General features: G+C 43.5%; 1 protein-coding gene across 16 annotated transcripts in view; it reads right to left on the bottom strand.

Moving 5' to 3' along the window:
* The window catches only part of TEX2 (testis expressed 2), a 111211-nt gene that overhangs the window by 9612 nt on the left and 76916 nt on the right, over positions 1–24683 (bottom strand). For 13 of the 16 annotated variants that reach the window (XM_070561609.1, XM_070561619.1, XM_070561614.1 and 10 more), the window contains 3 exons: positions 18476–18622; positions 13281–13380; positions 4327–4459 (listed from right to left, as the gene is read on the bottom strand). In XM_070561609.1, the coding sequence (XP_070417710.1) occupies positions 4327–4459; positions 13281–13380; positions 18476–18622 (380 nt within the window). The remainder of the gene's footprint in view (positions 1–4326; positions 4460–13280; positions 13381–18475; positions 18623–24683) is intronic. The other 3 variants (XR_011523298.1, XR_011523300.1, XR_011523299.1) reach the window with 1 other exon arrangement.

Raw genomic sequence — 24683 nt, 5'->3', positions numbered from 1 at the left:
CAAAGCCTCTTGTCCCTGGCCACAGGGACAGCACCTAACTGACTCTTTCTTCCTCCTTCCATCAGAGGCCTGGCTGGTCCAGGAAATGCTTGTGTGTGTTCATGGGTCACAAAGCCACTTCAGAGCTTTCCATGGTTAGGCAGCCCTCACAGAGATCCTCTTTTATTTAAAGTGTACATAGCAAAATATGACTCCCAAGGAAGTCTAAATTGGATCTTGAGATGAGGAAAGTCAGGGGTGTAAATCAGCCAAAAGGCTGCCTCAAGATCTGTGACCACAGTGAAACCTGCTTAGCCACCAAACCCTCCTGTCCCCATGGGTATGTGTCATCTGGCAGCCTCCAGACCTGGGGCAGAAGATGCCAAAGGCTAAGCATTGCAGTGAGCTCTCAGGTTCCTGAATTAATCCTCTGCGGGACAGAGAATGGGACAAATTTTGTGACTTGAAATTAATAATTTAGACAATGCTGTATCAGTGAAAGCAGATCAGATGACACGAAATTCTGATTTTGACCAAACGTTACCTCTACTCTCTGCATGGGGAGCTATATTATGTGGCATCCAATGCTTACTAATTAAGTACACTGTTTGGCTAATATTCAGTTTTATAACTGAACGTTCATTTTATGATCTCAACTTTACGATGTCAGCAAGAACTTCAGAGAAAGACACACTGCACATCCTTATATAAGATGTGCTAGAACATAATAAGCCTAATTTTTTTAAACACACCTTAGAATTCCAAATGAGTGTGATAACTTTTCAAAGAGACACTTTAAAAGGATTATTTCACTTTTGCTGCCTCTGCTAAAAATCTTTTTGGAACTGTGCTCAGAGTCAGATACATAAGAAAGTGAATTACTTTTATCACTGATACAGTCGTAGACTAAACATTTTATTCCTTGGTCTCATAATCACCATCGCCTCTGAAGGACTTCTAGCAATTTCTCAAAGACCCAATTTACCTACAAAGCCGGATGATTTTCTGTCACTCAGGATAGTTAAAAAAGAATGTCACAGACTCTGGAGGCAATTCTAAAAAGTAGCTCCGAAACAAAGCTTTAAGTGAAGGATGCATAATTAGATTAAACAGCCCAGTGAGGTGACTGTTGGCTGGGGCCCACACTCATAAGAATGTATCCATTTTCTTTTATTTGAGAGAAGTAAGTCCTATACATCTGCCACAGACACGTGTATACACTCACTCACAGAACTAGACTGAGACACAGTGTGGGCTGCAGGCACTCAGCTCCCAGAACATCAGGGGCCTCAGGGTGAGGTGGTGGTGGTGGTCTGGGGACTAGTGATCCAATACGGAGTCAGAGGGGGCCTCCAAATGAGGACTCGCACAGCCGGCTGAGGCTGCAACGGCAGAGCGAGAACAGGCCACGTGCCTTACAGGAAGTGCTCCACTCCAATGCCACTTTTCATTTAAAGAGCATCCAACATGCAGAACATTTCCCTTACTGACTCACTTTGGTCCTCTTCGGGTCAGTTCCTAAGTTAAGACTGCTCAGCTCACTACCTGAATTACATTTGGAGTACCTTATTGCCCCAAGGTTAACTACAGTCTGTAAAAAGAAGACTAACTGGGAAATAAAAAGACTAAAGGAAAAAGTGTCTGCAAATATAAAGTGTACCCACATTTCAAAGGGAAAGGACTTGACTGGAATAAAGCAACATGGATTTCAATTTCTCACTATCACCCTCAGGGTAATAAAGTGAAGTCATGAACAAACTTCCTACCAGTAAGTAGGACTTTTCACAGGCTGAGCAGCATCTCCTCAGAGACTCCCCAAGGGCACAATCATTTGCACACTTGAAGGGGACTTTGAACAAGCAGTGAGACAAAGCAGAGGCCCTGCCAGAGCAGGACAGCAGGAAACAAGCCCTTGCAGGAAAGTGAGACCCTGAGATAGGCAGCCACGGGCTAAAGGGAGGGCCTGAAGGAAAAGGGCTGCTGGCCAACTCTGCAGGCAGCTGCTCTTCAGAGAGGTTTACTATTAAGGAACACTTCGATACCAAAGATTACATCCTCAATAACAACTATGTATTATATACTGACTTCTGTCTCTCCTCTGGTATTGAGCCTCAGAGTGACTCCAGATGCTCATGACTGAGGAAGTGAAAAAGTGGATTCTAGTATCACTTCTGGGATTAGGTTCTTAGCTATGGATGGGCTTTCAGAGGTTCCTGATGCTCCTAGAAATTGTGAGCCAAATAGTACATTTGTAGGCATTTTCTGGGAGAAGGATCCAGAGCGCTCAGATTCCCAAAGGGGTCCTTTCTGCAAAAACAAATTAAGGGTCCATTTTTCTAGGCCTTTTCCTCCCAAGTGAACTGCTTTTGGATTGCATTTTTTTCATTGCTTTTAAAACTAAATGACAGCCAATTACACATCAATATATAATTTAACACCCTCACAGGAAGAAGCAAAACATTTTATATCAGACTCTACTGGAAAAGAAAATAGTACTTTAGAAATAAATACATTTCAAATTAAATGTAATACCATCATATTCCTACAGCAGAGGATTTTTTTCATGCAGTCTAGAGAAGCACCGCTTGCTCAGAAAACATGTCCATCCTCTGATCAGCCAGAGTTTATGAACCTGAAATTGTGCCAAGAGACCTACATGAATAACAGGGGCCAGGATCTCAGGGACCCGGCTTTGCTGGGGCCCCACATGCTGCCCAAGACTCCCCTTTCCAATGGAGTCCCAGCAGCTCTGTGCTAGCATAGGGCAGTTTCCAGAAAGGGCTCCTTGCACAAATGCTTCTGACAGAAGTTTGCTCTGTCATGCTCTTATTTAGTTAGACCTCATTTTCAAGACTGCTTCTGCCCAAGGTGCTTCATTTTATAGGCAGCTGGTTCTGCAAGTGTGTTGTCATGAGGCTGGACCGATGATGCTGAGCTGTGCATGGTGCCAGGGTGGGGGTGTCCAGGGACAGAAGTCGAGTCTGACTAGAGGACTAGAGCAGGACCTCAGCAATTTAAATTGAAGAAGTTTGTACAACTTTCCCTGCCAGGAGAGACTCTTAAAATACTTCTGATCTCAATCTGCTCAGGTCTACAAACTGTTCCTTTATGTCCAAGAACGTGATGAAAGGACAAGGTTCCTAGTGGTGCCACATGGGACCAAACGAGACTCAGCACTGACAGGGTATGAAACGCTACATGGAGAGTTGAGAAACACCACTCACCAGAAAATACAATCCGCAGATTGCCGAATCCAAACACATTTTAACAAATAGCAGAAAAATGAAAGGAAAATAGCACAGATACAGGTTAGACTGCATCAGCAGGTGAAATTCTCCAATTATTACAATAGGAACATTTTATTAAGTAACCTGGGTAAATCAGAATAATCTAAGTAAAAGGATATTCTTGAACATATAAGCCAACTCCCTCCATCTGCTATGACCACAAGTATGAACGGAAGCAACAGGTCAGTATCTTAACTAAGCAATAATCTAAGAGTCTGTCTTATATTTAGGCCCTGAGAAGGTAGCTCCTTGTGGTGTCTTCCTATCATCAGACTGTTAATTTCATGCAAAGAGCTTAAAGATATGAGAAAGAGACTCCAGTCAGCACTTTTACTTCAGTAAAAACAATTATCCAATTTAAATTTGTAGTCGGAAGCAGTCGTTTTAAAGGTGTGTGGGAATGTAAAAGTTCTAGGCTATCCATTTTAGGCATTTAAGGAAAAAAAATCAAGCTTCATTAATTGGCTCACAAATTTGGAATATTTACTAAATCAGACAAGCTCTGGGCAGCAGATTCAGTATCTTCTATAAAGAGAAAAATTTACTAAGCAAATCAATATTGTATTATTTAGGGAAAATTCGTCTCAAAACACTTTAGGAGCACCCTCTTGGCTACAAAATCAATCGTCTAATTATAAATAATTCTGACTTTGTGATTAAAGTAGATAAACCCCCCAGGGACCTTTGCCTGGCCCATATATTGCTGTTTGTGGCCGCAAGTTGAAGGAAGAACTTTCTAAATGACAGTTCTCTTCAGAGAGCGTTTTATTTTGCAGACGAGCCTGCCCTGCTGGTCTGAGTCAGTGATGCTTTCTGGGTAATCGATACTGTGTGCCCCACTGGCAGCACTGAGGCCAAAAGCACTCAGCAGAGGAGGGGACTCACAGTCTGCTGGGGATAAAACTAGGGATCCATTCCCTGAAGCCTTTTGTGGTCCAGAAGCACTTACGTAAAGGCTCACTCAACATCCGGGACTATTACCCATCAAACCTGCTTCTCAAAGGCTAAGGGAGAGTTCAGTTCCCCAGGGTTGGATTAGTAAATTCATACAGCCCCTTACCCTTCTTTGCCAATTTCTCCAACCTTCAGGGCTTCAACAAGAGGCTCTTTACCTAGTTTGGTCAAATTCATTTTGGTCTCGAGAGTCATCAGAAAGGACCCATTGTAGGACATTTCCAAATCGATCCAGAGTCCTGGAGAAATGGTGAAAAAAACAGAAGGTTCCCCCCCACCGCAAAAAACATGACTATAAATGACAGTATAAAAATTCATATTTTAAAGTATCTAAGAAGGCATCACATTTGAAAGTCTATAGATATATATCACCTGTACTACCAGTGCATACAAGAGGAGATTGTGAAAAGCTAAGCTTCTGGAAATGGTTCACATATTTGGCAAATTGCCAGTATTTCAATATCCATTAAAACAGTCACAGTGAGCTCAGCATACATGCTGGTGCTAGAAGGGTCCTGTCCTCTGGTGTCTTCTCACACTTAGTAAGAAAACACACTCCCAGCAGTAGGAAATGGCACAACCCAGGGCAAAACCAGGTCAATGTTTCCTGATTCCCAGTCAGTTACGAGGCAGAAGAGAGGTGCAGAGACTTCAGCACAAGCTGGGCTGTTCTTTAAAGACAGATGTGACAACCACAGTCTTTCTTAAAATTATCTAGTGGTTTTGGGGAGAGGGGCATGGAAAATGGTTCATATTTAGCTTGGAAGGATAAGGATAGTGACAAAAACTTTTAGAACCTTTTTCTTTCTGGAAATTGCCTAGTAATGGAAACAAAAGAATTATATTCGGTCTAGGCTTTTCTAGATAAAGCTGGGTAACCACTTTGGACCTTAGTTTAAAAACCTATTCCTTAGAAAAGATACTAATGTCAGTGAGATAGTATCTAACAGGCTTTTAGCTTTGTGGCATTTCACTGGGATGGCCCACTAGCAGAAGTGGCCACTAACCAGAAGTCTAAAATGCAAACAGGGATTATCTCACAACCTTCTACACGAGGATTTGATGATTCGACAGGTAGGACAGGCTATGCTGTGATTTTTCAGACCCAGACCTCCATAATACCTCATGGACTTTCAATCAAAACGTGATCTTTCAAGGGGGTGTTTAAATGTTAATAAACTTTTATAGATTCTCATAAGACAAATGTCAACATCTAAAAGGAAGCAGAAAAGTAATCTAAAACCAATGTTCACACACAGCAGCATTTTTGAGCAATTACAGTAAATAACCTATCCCCTATCTGGCCACCATCTCAGATAAAAGCTTTGCTGAACCTCAAGAAGCACTAATGGTGTAATTCCTCACCAAAGGCAGAATAATTTCCATCTTATTTTCAACAAATTCTTTTTTTTCATAATTGAAGGTAATTATTTTCCATTAAAGACCTTGTTTAATTAAGTGATATGCAGATCAGTTATGATTGTCTTCTTTGCAGCAACTCACAAAACTGCTTTATTTCTTGCTTACATTAAGCAATTAAAAAACATTAATTAGCTTGCCCTTCAAAGGTATTGTTACTGGAAATAAAGGGAATGTCTGCTTTAATAAAGACATTTAGTCCTTAATCAGTTCCAGTAGAAAGGGGATTGGGGTAGAAGGCTTGCTATTAATAGATTTTAAACTGAAACTAAATAGAACATCAATAGAGAATTTATTGTTGTTTATCTCCAGCTTTATTTAACTTGAGAATCAACAGACAAACTACCTGGTTGCTGTACGTATTCAGACACAATCGTTTCTTTTGAAAATCCTAGTCAGGTTTCCAATAAATATTATTAGTATGTATTGCCTTTGAAGGTTGTCATAGTAAAGGCACCAGAATTTTACTTCCTATAAAGTGGAAGGTTTTGTTTGTTTGTCTGTTTTTTAAATGAGGGGACATGGATACAGGCTTAATAAACTGCTGGCCCACGCCCCAGTTATTGGCCCATTCCACCCAATGACATGTGGTCTAGTCTTCCCCCGCCCCCCACTCTCTGCCAGAGGCTGAGGCAGAGAAGAGAGGGAAAAGCACATGGAACCCAGTCACATGGACTGGCGTTGAATTCCACTGGAATTTTCTTGAGCTCTGTGCACCGCCCTCTTCATCTGCACAAGGGAGATGACACTGCTGTGTATAGTCCAGCACCTGGCACATCCTGGCCAGGGCTCTTCCCTTTCTCTGCCATTGCTGGCCCACTTTCTCACTCCTTGCTCCAGCCTAGCGCTGCTGTTGCCATGGCAGACAGGGACCAGACCAGAGGAGGCTGCAGGGCCAAAAGGGAAGAGGCTGCACTGGGCAGCCAGAGAGCTCTGTCCAAGCTGGGGAGGGGAGGAGGCGTGGACATCTGACCGAGCCTCTGCATGGGGAAAGGAGTCTGTTTTTTATATCATTGTATATGTCTCCTGAGACATACATACAGGCCTTGCTCAGCTCTGGTTCTCAGTGAAAACAGGAAGGAGTCAAGAATGGTTTGAAACTTTTAAAAACATATAAACTGTAAGTATTCCAATAAATTACTTTAATATGATGGGCTTGCATTCAGATGAGGGTAAGACTATTTTAGCATTAGGTGCAAAGAAAAATTTGCTTCTGTGACTATGATTCAGCAGACAAAAAGCACTGTGAAAACCTTAGAACACACACAACCTGGAGCTGAGACCAAGTGGTTATACAATGGGTGAGGCAGGAAGCTCCTGCCTTGCACTTACTGGAAAGGTTGTCTTCCCATTGGAGATAAATGTAGTAACAACGTGAAGATGGGGACACACACTGTTCCATGAGTGGTGTTTTAACTCTGAGTTGATGCTACTAATATAGATGAATGTAGTTACACAGCTTTTTCTTTTGTGTTCTTGACAAATGTTAAGACTTTCTTGTGAGGCATTTTATTTAAAATGCTGCTTTCTAGGACCATCTGCTCTGGGTAGTGCAAGAACAAAAACCAGAAGCTGAGGAGCAGGACAATGTTTTAAGCCTTTAAATAGGAGTAAGGCAGTTAGTCCTGACAGGTTCTCTGGGAAAGGCATGAACACAAAGAGTCTTGTCTTAGCTCGGGCTGCTCTCACAAAATATCATAAACTAGGTGGCTTACACAACAAACACTTATTTCTCACAGTTCTGCTGGAAGTCCAAGATCAAGGTGCTGGCCAATTCAGTTCCTGGTGAGAGCTCTCTTCTTGGCTTGCAGATGGCCATCTCCTTGCTGTGTCCTCACATGGCGCAGAGAGAGCAAGCTAGCTCTCTGGTCTCTTATAAAGGCACTAATCCCATCATGAGGGCCTCACCCTCATGACCTCATCCAAACCTAATTATCTCCAAAGACCCCACCTCCCAATATCATCACATTGCAGGTTAGGCCTTCAACATATGAATTTAGGGGGGGACACAAACATTTAGTCCATAATAGTCCTCCCACACAGAAGGGGTCCTCATGTTGAGGGGCTTTACAGTGGTGAAGGGTGGCGCCTGATTACCTATATAACAAGTCCCTATAAAACTGCCACTTTATTCTGCAACAGAGGAAACACAACTGACGATGACAAGCTTCAGTCAGTTTTCACGCAAGGACCTGTGAGGAGCTGAGGTGCCTGTGTTTTCACTCTTCAGCTTCATGAGAGAAGGATCAGTCACCACCCCCACTACTCAGAGGGAGACTGTGACAAGTTACAGCTTACTCTCCCCAAAAATGTTTATTGAGTTCTTAATGCAAGACATCAGAGCTAAAGACACTGAGATGAATCCCTGCCCTCAGGAAGTCTATACTTGAACAGTGAAGCTGGTCTGGGCCACCTGGTGCAGACCAAATGTGATGCCACCAGAGATAATGAACATGCCTTGGTGCGTATCACGAGACAACTAGAACAGAGGCTCTTCTGCCTTCTCCCTGGTATTCTATTTAATAGACCCCATGGCCTCAGGAACAGTCCTGCCATGGCCATATAAATCTAGTAGTTTCACTCAGCAGTTCACTGTTTTCTTACTATTAAAATAACTAAAAGGCACTAGTCTCATTGGAATAGGTTTTGAATTGAAATGGGGCACCTGTGCTCAGAAGGACTTACAAGAACCTAAAGCCTTGCTCACCTGAGCTTGGCCCTCATGTTATCTGCTCCTCTATTTCCCTCTACCTGTATCTATTAATGGCTGATTTTCACCCTGAAAGCCAACATTTGGCATCCAACGAACAAAACTCCTTAAAACGGAACATTTAATGATATATTACCAAGAACAGATGTGTGAGTTATTCAGCTCTTAGAAGGGTGACTGTTTTGTTCCTGACAAACAGACTGGTGCCATATTGCTCCCTCAGATACCACAGAAAGTTAGCATCCCTTGTATTTGGCTGTGCCTTTTAGGACAGATGTCATTTTTAGCTTTGTCTACCTGTAACCGTTCTTAGAAACAGCTCTGACTTTCAAGGTTGGCATAGTCACAAATGAGAGTCTCCTCTCCTCTACCACCAAGTTCCACAAAAGGGTACTTTTTTTGCCTTCCCATAAAAAGTAGTTTTTCTTTCCATAATACAATCTAGTCAGAGTGTGCGTGCCATTCCTGTCAGCACTGAGCCCTACAGTCTTGCCCTGTCACCATGCTCAGCCCCGAGCAGCTGTTCTCCTAACGTCTGCTCTGGACAAGGGTGTAGCGGGAGGAGCAGGCAGGTCACAGACTGATTTTGGTTCTAGTTTTCTGCAATATTCAGTTGGCAAAGTAACTTCAGTCGCAGAACTGGACAAAGGCACCAGGCACTATAGGTTAAGGTCTGGAAGACGAGTTGTAGATGGTGGATACCACCAGTAAAGACTGAGGGCATCTCTGGAGACAGACAAGGTTCCTATTCCTGTGCAACATGGTAATCTTTCCACAGAATCCGACACCTTCAGTCAAAACTTGGGTTGTTATTTGGGTATCTTGACACCGGGCAAAAATGGTACAGTACTCTGTCCAAACTCAGTGACTATCTGCAGACTTAAATACATGCAGCAAGCGTCCTGAAGACTCAGATGAATTAATCTGAACCTGAGGGGTCACAGTTCACATCCTTGGTTCATTCTGACACTGCCACTGATACCCCTGGTCCCAGGAGACAGAACAGCTTTCCCCACCGAGCCCCTTCAGGAAGTTTTTACTAACAACAAAGCTTTGCAAACAGCAGCAGCAAACACTGCTGGCTTACCCCGTGCCACATATGCTCTCTGGGCACTTTACATGTAACATTTCATCTCCACCACAACTGACTAAGGAGACACTACTGCCAACAGCACTTTATGGATGAGGAAACCGAGCGATGAGTGGTTAGTAACTTCCCCAAGGTCTTGCCGCTAGACGGAGAAGGAGCAGGCCCCAAATGTAGGTGGTCTGGCCACAGAGCCAGTGCTCTTGGTGACCCTATGGTACTGGCCTCAAAGCTGTGGAACAGGATGGAAAGGCAAGGCTGCTGGGTGACCTCTGGAAACTCACTCCCACTCTGGGCTCTAGTTTATACATCTAAAACACAGCAGGGTCCAGCTAGGTGATCTCTGATTGCCCTTTCAAGTCTATATAGTCAATCTGTCCAATTCTGTAAAGGTTTGAAAAAGAGCTATACATTCTAAATTAATTTTCATCCATAAGAGAAAAAAGGTTAGGAGAGAATGTACCAAAAGTGTATGAAATGTACCAAAAAGGTAGCCCTGGCTGTCTCTGAATGGTGGGATAACGGGCACTATTTTCCTTTTTACCATTTCTAAATATTCTAGCTTTCCCCACAATGAGCATTTGTTGAATGAAGAAGCAAACATTACCCTATCAAAGTTAATAAAACTGGAAAAGCTTGGCTGAGAGGCATGGCCTGGTGGACCCCAGAGGACAGGCCCTGGAAACAGCAGCCCAGGGTGAGGATGAGGGTTGGGGAGGGAGGCCCCTCCAAGGAGGGAGGGTAACAGAGACAGGCCTCTGGGCTCCACCGTGTGGCCTGAAGGAAGTACATAAACGCGTAAACACCCACGGTGAGAGGTGTGTGCGGAGAAGGGAGGGGTCAGAGATAAGGCAGGAGGTGCACAGCTGGTTTCCAAGGGACAGATCTTTTCTATCTCCAGCCACTTGCCATTGGTGGGGAGTGAAGACGTCCTGGGGAAGGTGATCATTTAACCTTATTCACTACACGAGAAACTAGCTGTGTGTCCTGGAACTCGGACAGGCCAACATGGCCAATGTGTAATTTCATTCAGAGGAAATACAGACTTTACTTCTTTTAGTGGCAAGGCCACAAAAGCTGAGGATGGCATTTCACTTTCCATTTATTCTGGTAGGATCTGCCAGCTTTAGGCTGTAGGACAGGTCAACTGGACACCATGGCCACCCTCTGAACTCTCCAAGAGCAGCAGCAGCAGTGAAGGTGACACTAATAATGGTAAAAGCAACAATAGCTAGCACTTATACAGCGCTGCCTTGCTCCAGATGTTTTCCAAGTACTTTTCATGTATTAACTCACTTAATCCTCACAACAAGCCTACCAAGTAGGTGCTATGAGTCTTCTCACTTGAGAGAAGAGTTAGCTACAAGGTCTAAAGAACTTGCCCAAGGCCACAGGGCTGGCGCTCAGAACCACCACTCTATGTTGCCTCAAGGAGAGCACCCCCAGGACAGAGTGATCCAACCAGCTCTGGCCCAAATATCCCTCCTGAGCCATGTGCCTCCAACAAACAAGCACAAGTTAGGAAACATTAAAAAAAAAAAAAAGGGGGGGCAGAGGGATCCCACAGGAGGTACCTCTCCTTAGAGCTGCTGAGGCTTCAACCTGGGTTGCATTTCCCTGGAAGGTGAGCTCTGCTTTTCAGTCACTTTTAGCAAGTCACTCCTAATTTTAATTTCCTTAAAAGGAAAGTTTCCCTTAGAGCAATGGAATCCAAAACACATATTTCCTTTGTGTTCATTTCTGTCTTACTATAACAGAACTTTGCAGACTTGGAAAAACAGAATTTGATCAAACTTTTAAAACCCACAGGCTTTATGTCTTTATCATTCCTTTCTTTAGTAACATTTCCTCCCTTGTTATACAAGGAGGCAGATCTCTAAAACTTGCCCTGAAAGGGGTTAAAGCCTCAAATGAATTAAAAACCAGCAAAGCTTTGATCTGTATAGTGAAACGTCTTGCTGCAGCTCCTGCTCCGGAAAGAACAGGAAAGAGACTTTAGACTTAAGCGTTTGGTGAATTTCACTCAAAGCCTGACAGAGTTGCCCTGGGAGGCTGCAGAGTTCAAAGCCACAGGGACACTTCTCAGAGGCTACAACGCCCAGCCGTGGCCTGCTTCACTCTCGTTGGAAATTTCCACTAATTCAACAAAAAAGACAGTCCTGAGATAAGAGACTGCTAACACATTAGAAAATAGAGTATGTACACATATTATTTACTTTCTTTAATCCTGACTTTCAGGAGGTTTATGATAGCTGATCATTTACCAGCTGGTTACAAGTCAATTCCTAAAGAGGCAAAGAGCAAAGGGCAACCCAGAGCCCGTCGGAGCCAGAGGAAGACAGGCAGCCCCCGTATGCCGAAGGGGCAAAGATCCTAGCTACACACCCAACACACAGATAGTGCATCTTTTAAAATTTCACATGTGGTTAAAAGAACCCTAGCTAAACCATCTGCAAATAATCCTTTCTAGTTTTATTCTTAGTGAGCCAGAAATTAACCAAACTCAGGAGCACTCAGATTTATCAAAGTGTAGACATAGTTAAGTGGTTACAGGCGATCTCAACGTGTAGGTATTAGGTGGACTTCTGGATCTGCAAATAATAGTCTGGTCTATCTTTTCTGAAATGGATGTAATGCTGAAAACATGGAAATATGGGCTCACTGTCAGCTGAAATATTGCGAGAGAAACAGCAGCGCTAATTGTAGTGCCAGAAATCAACTCTTTGTATTTATATCACATGCATACAACACAGAAAATGATTTCACTAAATATGATTCAAGAGCCATATGATATAACCAGACATAGACAAAAGAAGATGCTATCGTCTCTAAATTTTACAAAACATTTACTTCAAAACAAATATCACTCTCTTGAAAAGCTGTAATTATTTTTCCCCTACCTTGCTCCTGAGCCTTTGGAAGAATAATGTAACCCAGTTCAGGTGGAAAGAGGCTCGTTTAGAAGAGGTCTGATGCCACCAGGACAGGGAGACTTCTTCCTGCCTGTCACAAACTCATCTAGCCTACCTGGCTCACTCTTCTCAGGAAACTCCCGTGTATTAAATTTTCCATCACGGTTCTTTAAAACCATATACCACAAAATACACATAAACCTTTACATCATAATTTTATCTAAATTCTCTGTACATTCTAATCAACTCTTTTTCCTCCAACCCACAAGGGTAGGTGTAAATAATGCGTCAGTAGCATGTGTTAAAAATCCAATCTGAAAACTTTCTTCCAGCAGAGAGCCTTACTCTCAAAATATTGCTTGACAACATATGTCTTCATTTTTCAAACACTTAATCAGCGCCTACTAGGAGTGGTAAGGAACATAAAGATGTAAAACATGAAGGTCAAAGAATCTGCACCCTGAAGTTGGGGTGAGGGAAAGATGTGAATTCACATGAGGAGAGGCAGCTCCTGGTAAGAGTTCAGGCCTGGGGCAGATGCCCACATGAGGCCCATGATGGTGGGCGGGGCTTAAATCCAGCCCACTACCTTTCACCCTGGCAGGGGTTGCAGCCATCTAGGGCAGGGGCTGTTTTCTAAATTACACAAAAGCTCAGGCACCACTAACTGGCACATGGGTGTCTTTGGACTGGAGAAGGACCTGTAAGGATCCGAGAGACTAGAAGATTAGCAGGAGGAGTCCTGATCTGTTCCCCATCAGTTTAAGGCTATAACTGTTAAGAACAAAAGACAATCAACATGAAATAGTTAAAAAAAATTCCCAGCTCCCTCTAAACACAAAGCGTTGGTATTCAATCTGCAGAGATGGAGCTATTTTAACACTCTAACACTATAAAGGGTCAATTCCTCTCTAGAGATAGTTAAGAGTTACCTTGGTGATCAACGTAAGGCTTGAAGGCCTGAAGGATTTTTGGCACAGCCACTCCCATGTCAAGTTCTGTCAGAGTTAGCTCATTCATAAAGTAGGGGAGCTGGAGAAAAGAAGTAAACAATGAATGAGACGTTAGTAACCTGGTAAATGTTAGAATTCAACATACTCTCAGAAGGAATGATGGTCAAGGTTTGGGGGATACATTTATTTAACCAAAGTTTATCGAGCACCTACCACATGCTAGGCATTGTACTACACACAGAGCCGTGGGTAAGTCAGGGAGGGTGCTTGCTCTCCGGAGGTTTATATTGGAGGAGCAGAAACAGACAAATAAGTAGACAAGTACATATTATAACTTCAAAGAGTGATGAGTCCTACAGAGAAAATAAGGTAGATAACGGGCCTCAGGGAGCCTGGGGCATGGGAGGCGGGTTAGCTATTCTGGCTGAGGAGGGCAGCGAAGGCTTCTCTGAGGAGTAGCATTTGCCGAGACCTGACTGTGGAGAATGAGCCAGCCGCACTGGTCAGGTTAGTAACACCAGAGTTGGCTAAAGTGTGGAAAATGGACCTCTCTTAGACTACTAGTGGGGAGTTAAGAAATCGCTACAGAATTTCTGATAGGCAAACTCACAACATGTATTAAAATCCGTAAAAAAAATCACATCCCTTGACCCTGTGCTAGACATTTTCCTCTGCCTCCTTGGATTCCAGTTCCTCACTGTACCCTGACAGGCTGATCTGAGCTCCTCACTGTACTCCAAGAAGCCAGCCTGCATGAGGCAAATCGATGGTCTCTCTTGCCATCTGGCTTCTGGTTGGGCTTGGCCAATGAGATACATCAATGGCCAGGGGAGCTGGGAGGTACATGGAGAAGAGTATTGTCAGGCATTTGCCCCCTCCCTCTATTCAAGGCCAGAGCTCTCGTCAGACAGGCAGCCCTCTCCACACAGCCATGCTGCCCAGGTTCCGGGAACTGCTTTTGTCCCTCCAGCAAGTGGCAACAGCTCCCCACCCCTGACAGCCCTGGGGTACTGCACTATCCCTTTCTGTTTCTATACAGCGGCCCACATCTTTATAAATCTTTTATTTTTTTTGGAGGAAGATTAGCCCTGAGCTAACATATGCCACCAATCCTCCTCTTTTTGCCAAGGAAGATTGGGCCCTGAGCTAACATCCATGCCCATCTTCCTCTACTTTATATGTGGGATGCCTGCCACAGCATGGCTTGACAAGCAGTACGCAGGTCCACACCCGGGATCCGAACCGGCGACCCCTGGGCCTCCAAAGCAGAATGTGCGAACTTAACCGCTGAGCCACCAGGCTGGCCCCTAAATCCTCTCTTTATTAAACTCTCCCCTCAGGTTACTCCATTTGAGTGTGCCATCTGTCTCCTGCTGGGATCCGACTAATACAGCTATCGGTAGGAATTTACTCAAGGGAATAACATGAGAGTGCTGCTATCACACTTAGAAATTCCTACTTCACCTCAAGACTACAGAATTAATTCATCTATGTTTCCTCCACCTAGATTTACTATGTATTTTTTTCAAAAAATCTTTAGTCCATTCCTAATTATAGTATAAGATGTAAATTCGGAATTCAGCTTAATTTTTTTTCCCAATGGCTGGTCAGGTGTCTTAACCTATTGATTGAACAATCAACGCTTTCCCTACTAATCTGTACCACCACCTTTAAACATGTGATTCCCACCACACTGGAGTCTGTGCTGAGCGCTCTGTTTTCTGCCAGTATCAAACTGCTTCTATTACTGTTGCTTTACAACACATTTTAAAATCTGACAAGTCCCTTTCCTTTCTTGTCCCCCAGAATTTTCTTATTCTCATGAGCATTTCTCCAGATGAACAAAGAGTACTTCCGTAAAATTTAGAATTAAGAGGTTTTTTCAAAAAAATTAAATATATGCTGAACATTCCCTATGAAACAAGGTAGCATCTGGTCAGGCATGAATTTAATGCCTATTTTGGCTGGAACTCTTCAGCTGTCTTTCTTCAGAGAAACTTAATATGCTTTTAGGACTCACCAGAGAACGTCATCTCTGATGAAGTTTGCAGGGGTGGAGGGGTTAATTTAAAGAAGTTATGATGTTGGTAGTTGCTGTATTCGGAAAACCTTTTTCCAAAGCATCAATGCTATGTGGTGGTTGGCCTTCCAATCAGCCTACAGAACACTACTTGGCCAAGAACTTAGCCAAAATCTTGCCCTTTGCCCCAGTCCTTTTTGTCTATTATTGTCATTCTAATACACGGTGTTTCCGGAGCATGCTGGGTTTCTATGGGAACAGGAGTCCAACACTGAGCCAGGGGAATGAATACAGAGACAGCAGGAACACGATGTCCCTCCTGTGTCCTGCCAACCTCCCATCCCATCCCATCCTGCACCCTGTAGTCTCTGCAAGGGCAGAGAAAGAACGTGAGGCAAGACCTAAGATGAACAAGGGGACTGAAGGAACCAGGGACTGAGAAAGACTTGGCAGGTGTGAGGTGGGCTCTAATTCCCAGTAAGCAGAATGGGGAGGGCAGATCAGCAGGGTCTGGCTTCCTATTTATTCACCTGAGTACCCGACTCCAAGATTCCAGAACATCTCTAACCATCCCTTCTTGTTCAGATCTCTGATTTGAATCAAAACTCTCAATACCAGGCCCTAGAGCAGCCTCCTTCCTAACCTATCTTCCTCTGCAGGAGAAGGCAAAGAAAGGTCACTGTTCCTCCTGCTCTTTTCAAGAGAAACTCTCTTCCCACCCACAGGGCACCACAGTGAGAGAGGAATCCACTGCATGTTCTTTACCCTCCTGAGTGAACCCAAGTGGGGACTGGACACTCAGGTGTATAGGACATTCTCAGGTTGTTGGGTGGTACATCAGAAGCTGTGTGCAATAACAGCAGCATTTGCTGACACAGGGCACAAAAGGCCCATAACTACTGAGGGCCCCAAGGCAGTACTGGAGCAGTCAGCTGAGGCCAAGAGTGTACTTGATGTTGGGGCAGAAACTCAGCTTGTTTTAAACCCATCACTGGGCACTAGTTACACACATAGGACTGCTCTTTCACAACATGACTCATTATCATGTGCAAGGGTGACAATCTGAGACTGCGGGGCAAGGCCAGAAAAGAGTTCTCCATGTGTCAAGCCTTCAAGGGAAACCAGCAGACAAGGAGACCTTTGCCACAGGGACAGCTCAGGCTCCTCCAGCCATTCTGGCTCTTGCCTGGCCATTAACCAATACTCACTACTAGATTTAAGGAATAGCTCTTCCCAGGGATATTTGGATATTGGTGATAATAAGAGTTCTTTTGGCTGGGAGTCCTTTGCCAGTGGGGTAGCAGGTTCAGAATTGCGGTAATATCCTGCTGCCTTCCTGTTTATTCGGTTGCCAGGGTCCCCTTTGGTCTGCAGGGCACTTCATGGGCAGCACTCAGGGCAGGGAGGAGGTGCTGAGGCCGGCAATGGAGGGAGTACAGCGTCTGCCTCTGAACTCCCGGTACTGCTGGATCTAGGCTACTTGTTCTCCATCCTAACCTTCTAGCACTTCTGACCTCAAAAAACAAAAGGGAGTTCATGAACTGCAAAAGCCCACACGACAGGCAAAAGGAGAAGATGAAAATAAAACACTTTCCCTCAACCTCCTCTGGGATGAAGGAGCCTACCATTCTCCACAAAGGGGGCACAGGCTCCATGGGCTTCCAGCTCCAGAAAAAAGCACGGAACACTGCCCTTTCTGAGTTTGTATTGGAATGTGGGTAACGGAGAGCAGTGTCCCGTCTGGAGTTCAGGCATGGCCTGCTTTCTGTTGCACACTGCCCAGACCCACAGCCCTCCTGCTCAGGGGAGGGCCATGAAAGTCTCTGGGAAAAGAAGAGTGCCAGCCTCGCCCGTGTGCCTTGACCCAGGAACTCAAGCCCTCCATCATTTTCCAAAAAGAGGAAGAGGTTAAGTGAGCTCCAGGTTGGCGAAATGACGGCCTCTCATTTCCAAACACAGGAGGGTCATTGCCGCTTCCTGTTCTCCCTATAGACCTGGCTAGCAGAGCAGGTTCAACCTTCAACTCACCTAAAGAACACAAACAGGCTAACCCCTGTCAACAGAGCCCTTCCAAATCCTTGCCCCAGATTCTGTCTTGAAATCCATTCTTTCAGCTTAGGAGGCAGTCTCTCCTCTTCATCAGCGACTAGGAAGGGATGTCACTGGCCTGCAGTTGGCAGTCAGAGCTTACCAGAGCTTGACTGAGCCAGAAAAGGCTCTGTTCATCACCCAAAAGAATCACATCAAATCAAAGCTCCTTCATGCCCACATTTTCCTTCTAATATAATTTTACCTTAGTTCACAGTTTCCTAACCTGGAATCCCTGAACTCTGAAGTCGTGGGCAAAATTCTGTGTCACTGTGCACTTTTCTAGGGAAAAGATTCACAGGTTTCTGCTGCTCAAAGGTATCTATGACCCAAAAAGACCCAATGACTTAAGCTGCTGACCGTGCAACCTCTCAGTAAAGATTTGGGGACCAAAACGTCCTAGTAACCTAAATAAGGTCAAAGGTGATACTAAATGAGTCATTTAGTGGCAATCGTAAGGAATACTTCTGCAATTTAAACTCACTTCCAAGTGCGCCTAGATCAGCACCAGGACTGTTTCTGCAGCAAAGAGAGTGCCCAAAATAAAATACTACCTGGCCAAAAGGAAAGGTCAAACCCAGACACATTTAGAGTGCAATGCTAACTTCCCCAGCTTTGGGAGGGAGCAGGACTTGAAAAAGAGATCTTCAGTAGTCTCATATTTTCCTCAAAGCGTACACTGTGCAGCCTAGATGTCCATGAGGCTGGGTGGGCTCTGGACATACAATTTAAGTTCATTACTAACTTAGATAACAGAATTCTACACGACAAACCAGTGACAAAAGCCCACATTTTCCCAAACCAATTTCTGGATTAGCACCTAAAGTGGATAAGAATAAGGGCAACACAAGGAAAAAAAGTAAACAGGAAGGTTCACTGAGTCCCCAGATGCAGTTAGTCATATGGTCAAGGTCATGGCCCAGATGTGTCATTTGGTAAGAACTTACTACTCTTCTATGTTCCACGCTTTAAACCAAGTTATTTTTCACTGAGGATATAATGGTACAAAACCTCCAGAAATTAAGAAATGTGAAGAATTGGAAGCCTCTTGTGTGGAAAACAATACCTTTATTTTGCTGAGTTTCATTTGAATTTTCTTAGACACCAGATCAGACCAGTATTTCTCTCCTAAGAAGTCCCAAAACATTCTTCCAAGCAAGGCATTCACCCAGGCTTCCTGTTCTTCCTCTTCAGAGGGTGGAGCCTCTGGCAACTGACAAAAGAAAAGGGACCAATATTAGCTACACAGCAACTGGAGAACAAGACAGGTGCTTATTTTTATAAAGCCACTAAAGTTTCCTCCCTATAGAGATGAGAGACCATGTGAGTGGTATGTCTTTCCTATAAATCATAAGTCCCACATTATGTCAGTGAATAGAAAAAGGGAGAAACAAAAGCCACCATCACAGATAAAAACTCTTCTTTGTCTATTTTCTTTTTCTACCAGTCTTCCTGTGAACCAGCTAATATTTCATACAATTAGCTCAGCCAAATTGCTCTGCCCCCCAAATTAGCTTGGTACCAACATTCTCAATCAATGACATATCTGATCAAATGTCTGCCTATCTTTCTTCCAGCTAAGGCTCCCTGGACATGTAAATTGTCAGCCTGGTCCTTACCAGGCAGCCCCAAAGGTTCCCAATGCCCAGGACTCTTACATTCAGCCTGGTTCTAGTGAGCTCACAATTCTCTTGGGCGAAAGTCAAGGAGTACTTAAAAACACTGATGCCTGAATCCTACACCCAGAGATACTAATTTAAGTGGGTATCAAGATTTTTAGAAGCTCTCTCACTGATGTAATGAACAGGTGAGGTTAGGACCACAATCCTGGATTAGAGAGAGCCACTTGAAGGAATTTTGTGCAACTCCTACAACTCTTCTCATTAATCTCAGCCCCGTGAAATACTCTGGGCCTCACCTCCACTTGATACAACCCATCTGAAACATCTGTCTTGGCCAATGTGCTGAGAGAAGAGCAAACCTGGGTTAGTGTCCAATTTCCAAGGCTAATTATTAGACTACACATTCTTGCCCAGAGAGGGCCAGGGTGGGGGTAAAGGAGAAGGAGGAAGCAGCAGCGACAACCACTGAGCGTGTGGTGAGGTTAGGTGGTTAGTGCAGGTCAGTGCCGTTGTCACTGTTGCTGTCCATTGACCCTGCGCCAGGCCCTATGATAAGACTCCAAGTTCCCTTATTCATGTCTCATAATATGCCAGAAAGATAGAACTTTTACTTCTATTTTAGGGATGAGAAAACAGACTCAGAACCATTCAGCGCCTGCTTGAGGCCCCTTGTTTATCTGCACATCACAATGCAGAGCTCCCTTCTCCCCAGTCTCCACCTGCTCTGTCCTGTGGGAGGCAGGAAGGGGATGTGACTGGCCCCTGGTGTGACAGACATTACCCTATGCTGAGGTCTCTAATTAGACCATAGCCTTATAGAAACAATTAGCCTGGGAAAGCAAACACCAAAAGAACTAGAAATGGAGAAATCTGTGAATTGTCCACCTTTCCTCTTCCTTCTCTTGTTTTTATAAATGCATCTATCTTGCCCTCACAGGCTGCCTGCAGCCATAGCACACACCACACACCCTCATGGTCTCCATGCTGTGTGCGTTCACACCAGTGCTATCTGGTGTGGGCAGCTGTGATTGTGCCCACGTCACAGCTGTGTGCCTATGCCAGGAGCACAGTACACAGGTGGCTTGGTGCTCACAGATTTGACACTGGAGAACTGATGATTTGTAAGCACCCCAAGGTACCTATGTGTGATTTTTCTGAAGCCTGGGGTTCTGAGGGTCTGACTCAGGTGAACTGGTCACTGAGCCTGTGCCAGGCGCAGCAGACTGCCCAGCACCTACCTGTCCACCAGTCTTGTCAGAGCTTGTGCCAGCTCTCTCTTTGGGGGCCACGGGGTTTATTGTATTTTTCAATCTAATGTTACAGCATATAAGGGGTGAGATTTTATGTTTTAGGAGTCTTTCAAATTTGGGTGTTTTCAAAGGTCTCCCTGATGAATGTTGGTGACTCTCATTTAAAAAAAAAAAAATTGGGGCCGCCCCGTGGCCGAGTGGTTAAGTTCGTGCGCTCTGCTTCAGAGGCCCAGGGTTTCACTGGTTCGAACCCTGGGTGCGGACATGGCACCGCTCATCAAGCCATGCTGAAGTGGCATCCCACATGCCACAACTAGAAGGATCCACAACTAAAAATACACAACTATGTACCAGGGGGCTTTGGGAGAAAAAGGAAAAATAAAATCTTAAAAAAAAAAATTAAACTCTGGTTTAAAAAATAATACATTTTGGCTACTCCATTTCAGAAGACGTGGCTCTACCTCACTCATTTTTTTTTATTTTAATTAAGATTATGATAGATTACAAGCTTGTGAGATTTCAGTTGTACATTATTGTTAGTCATGTTGTGGGTACACCACTTCACCCTTTGTGCCCTCCCCCCCCCCCCTTTTCCCTGGTAACCACTGATCGGTTCTCCATGTCTTTATGTTAACTTCCACCTATAAGTGGGGTCATATAGAGTTCGTCTTTCTCTGTCTGGCTTATTTCGCTTAACATAATACCCTCAAGGTCCATCCATGTTGATGCGAATGGAACAATTTGGTCCTTTTTTATGGCTGAGTAGTATTCCATTGTGTATATATACCATATCTTCTTTATCCAGTCGTCAGTTTCTGGGCATTTAGGTTGGTTCCACATCTTGGCTATTGTAAATAATGCTGCAATGAACATAGGGGAGCATGGAATTCTTGGGATTGCTGATTTCAGGTTCTTAGGATAGATACCCAGTAGTGGGATAGCTGGGTCATAGGGTATTTCTATTTTTAACTTTTTGAGAAATCTCCATACTGTTTTCCATAGTGGCTGCACTAGTTTGCATTCCCACCAACAGTGTATGAGGGTTCCTTTTTCTCCACAACCTCTCCAACATTTGTCACTTTTGGTTTTGGATATTTTTGCCAATCTAATGGGTGTAAGGTGATATCTTAGTGTATCTACCTCACTCATTTTAATGGCTGCAGAGTATTCTCTCTGTGCTTTTCTAGGGCTGTAATGTTGCTGTAATGTCTTCTGATATTAACCAAGACATTTCTACCACAAGGTCCTGGTCGGAAGAGTGGAAGTCTGTGATCAGTGAGCACTCAGGCATGCCACAAGTTGTACATGCTTTTTGGAAACATTTTTCTTTCTGCCTGAACATCTGCACCCCACCCCCAAGGGACCTGGTCCAGCTTTTCTGAGGTTACCGTCTTTGAGTCACATCAGATTACAGTAAACACTCATCCAAGGACAATGCCCTCCTCCCCCAGGAGTCAGGCAGTGCCAAGCTGCTACCCACATAGGGCAGCGCATGTCTTACTTAGATCAGTGGGCCACATAAGAGAATAGCTGCTCTTTCCCTTTTCAAGTGGGAGAGTACACCCTTTAGTAACCTTTCTTTACAACCCTCATTATTCACAGGAAACAGGTTTAGCACAAAATAGCAAGAAACAAAGGCTATTTCACAATCTATGTCCAAGCCAAAGGCATATGATGTGGAAACAAATTTCTGAAATAACTGACAAGCAGGTTGTTTTTCCCTTTCAACAGTTCCTTTTTCTAATGCAGGCTTCTCTCCATAGACTCATCCGGAACAAAGAAAAATCCAAGAGCAGCAGAACACTGACAATTCATCAAAGCAGCTTTACGAACAAAATCTGGATTCAACAGGCTGCCAGAAAGAACTCTCTTCCATTGAATGTCATAAAAATTTAAGAGCTTAAAGAGTAAATGTGCATATATTTCCCAGCATTGCCATTTTGGGAGTGTGAGAAGAATATTTATTTTATCATTTCAACTATATACATACATTTAGAAAGGGTAACTTTCCAAAAAAAACTAAACAAGTTGGGAGATTTCAATCGTCCGAGGCCAAAGAAAGGCTATCCTGTCTGAGTAGCTTGAGATACATTTTAGTAAAAATTAACCTCCAAAGTAAAGTAGTACAAATGTACTTAACTTTGTGGTGCAACATTTCCTATTACAAATAGCTAGGAGACCAACCCAACTTTTGTGTTACAAAGAAAGCTTAGAGGCTCTGCTCCTAAGGTTCAGTCACACACAGTCTGGTGCCATGAGGGTTCCACAAAGGGCTGCCTGGTCCAGGAGAAGGAACGCTCTTCCCCCCGGTCTCTTAGCTCGTTTCTTCAATTATGAAGGCGACGCAGAGTCACTGTATTAAACACCCATAATCCCACTACCCAGATATACTTTTTAAAAACGTTTTTATTATATTTCCTTTCATTATCCCCAAAAGAAACCCTGTAACCATTAGCAGTCACTCTCCATTCCTCCTCAACTCCATTCCCACCACCACCATCACCACCAGCCCAAGGCAATCATATTTTGTTTCTGCAAATTCGCCTATTCTAGACATTTCACATAAATGGAAGAATACAGTATGTGTCCTTTGGTGACTGACTTTTTTCGCTGAGCATGTTTGTCTATGCTGCAGCATGTATCAGCACATCAATCCCTCCTATTGCAGAAGAACTTTCTAATGTGCGCATATACCACACTTTATTCACTCATCAGTTGATGGACATTTCAGTTGTCTTCCACTTTTGGCTAGTGTGAATAATACTGCTATGAACATAGTGTACAGGTTTTTGTGTGGACATAGGTTTTCATTTCTCTTGGACATATACCTAGGAGTGGAATTGCTGGATCATATAATAACTCTATGTTTAACATTTTGAGGAACTACCAAACTGTTGTCCATAAGAGCTACACCATTTTACATTCCCACTAGCAATTTTCAAGGTTCCAGTTCTCCACATCCTCACTAATACTTGTTATCATCTGTCTTTTCTATTATAGCCATCCTAGTGAGTGTGAAGTGGTATCTCATTGAGGTTTTGATTCACATTTCCCTGATGGCAAATGATTTTGAATATTCTTTCATGTGCTTATTGGCCATTTATATATCTTCTTTGGAGAAATGTCTATTTGGATCTTTTGCCTATTTCTTAATTGGGTTATTTACCTTTTTACTATTGAGTTTGTAAGAGTCCTTTATATATTCTATGAGATACATGATTTGCAAATATTTTCTCCCATTTTTGTGGGTTGTCTTTTCACTTTCTTGATGGTATTGTTTGCAGCACAAACTTCTTAATTTTGATGAAAACCAATTTTTTTTTCCTTTGGTTGCTTGTGCTTTTAGTGCCTTATCTAAGAAGGCTTTATCTAACCCAAAGTCAGGAAGGTTTACTCTTATGTTTTCTTCTAAGAGTTTTATAGTTTTAGCTCTTAATTGAGGTCTATGATCCATTTTGAGTTCATTTTTTTGTATATGGTGTGAATTGGGGGTCCAATTTCATTCTCTTGCATGTGGATACCAGTGGTTCCAGCATCATTTGTTAAAAACACTATTCTTTTCCCCACTGAATTGCTTTGGCACTCTTGTATTTTTTTCAAAATTTATTTTTAAATTTGATGTATGGCTTCATTTTTTCACTTATTATCTGAGAAGTACTTTCCAATTCTTCTTTTAAATGTTTAAAAAGCCTACTTTGAGGAGAGAAAGAGGAAGCCTTGGAAAATCACTCTGCCAGACACAGATTTCCTGATTTTTATTTGATTCCTATTTGCTTTGTAGGGTTCTCATCTCCTGAAAAACCCCAAACAGGGAGTAGTATCTTGTGACCCAGTTTATAGGTAACAAGATAATTAGTGAAACTAGTAAGAATAAGGACAGGATTCTCCAAACCTCGGGTGGTCTACATATCTCTAAACATGTCTTAAAACCTTCCATGGAGAAGGAGAATGGAAAGCCCTTATGTGATATGAACAGCAGAGCCTTGCTCGTGCCTGGAAAAAAGGCACACCACTGCCTCACCGATGGTCTTCTTTCCCAGGCAGGCCACTTCAGGGCACACAGAACTAACAGCCTCTCCGGCCTCAGATCCCTGAGCAAATCCGCAGCCTGTCTGTGAGGTCTCCCTTCCTGAGATACCCCACTAGGGGTAAAACTATCCCATCTTTAAACATTTTTTTAAAAAGAGTTTCCTTATTTTCTTGTCTTCGGAATTACTATTTAATCTCCTCAAACTGAGTAGACTACCTCAATAAAGCTCCGGATCTCCTCAGCCAACCTCATGGTCTCTCTCACTATTCTAGAGGTTAAGCTGCCTGAAAAGAGGGAAAATGGCACCGAGATCACAGGGGTTTGGAGACTTCAGAGGCTGGCACAGCCTGTGATTGTGGGACAAAGCAGAAT

The sequence above is a fragment of the Equus przewalskii genome, chromosome 10 (genome assembly GCF_037783145.1).
Source record: "Equus przewalskii isolate Varuska chromosome 10, EquPr2, whole genome shotgun sequence".
Classification (NCBI taxonomy): domain Eukaryota; kingdom Metazoa; phylum Chordata; class Mammalia; order Perissodactyla; family Equidae; genus Equus; species Equus przewalskii.
The sequence above is the reverse complement of the archived record's forward strand: the minus strand, read 5'-3'. Positions and strand labels throughout refer to the sequence as shown.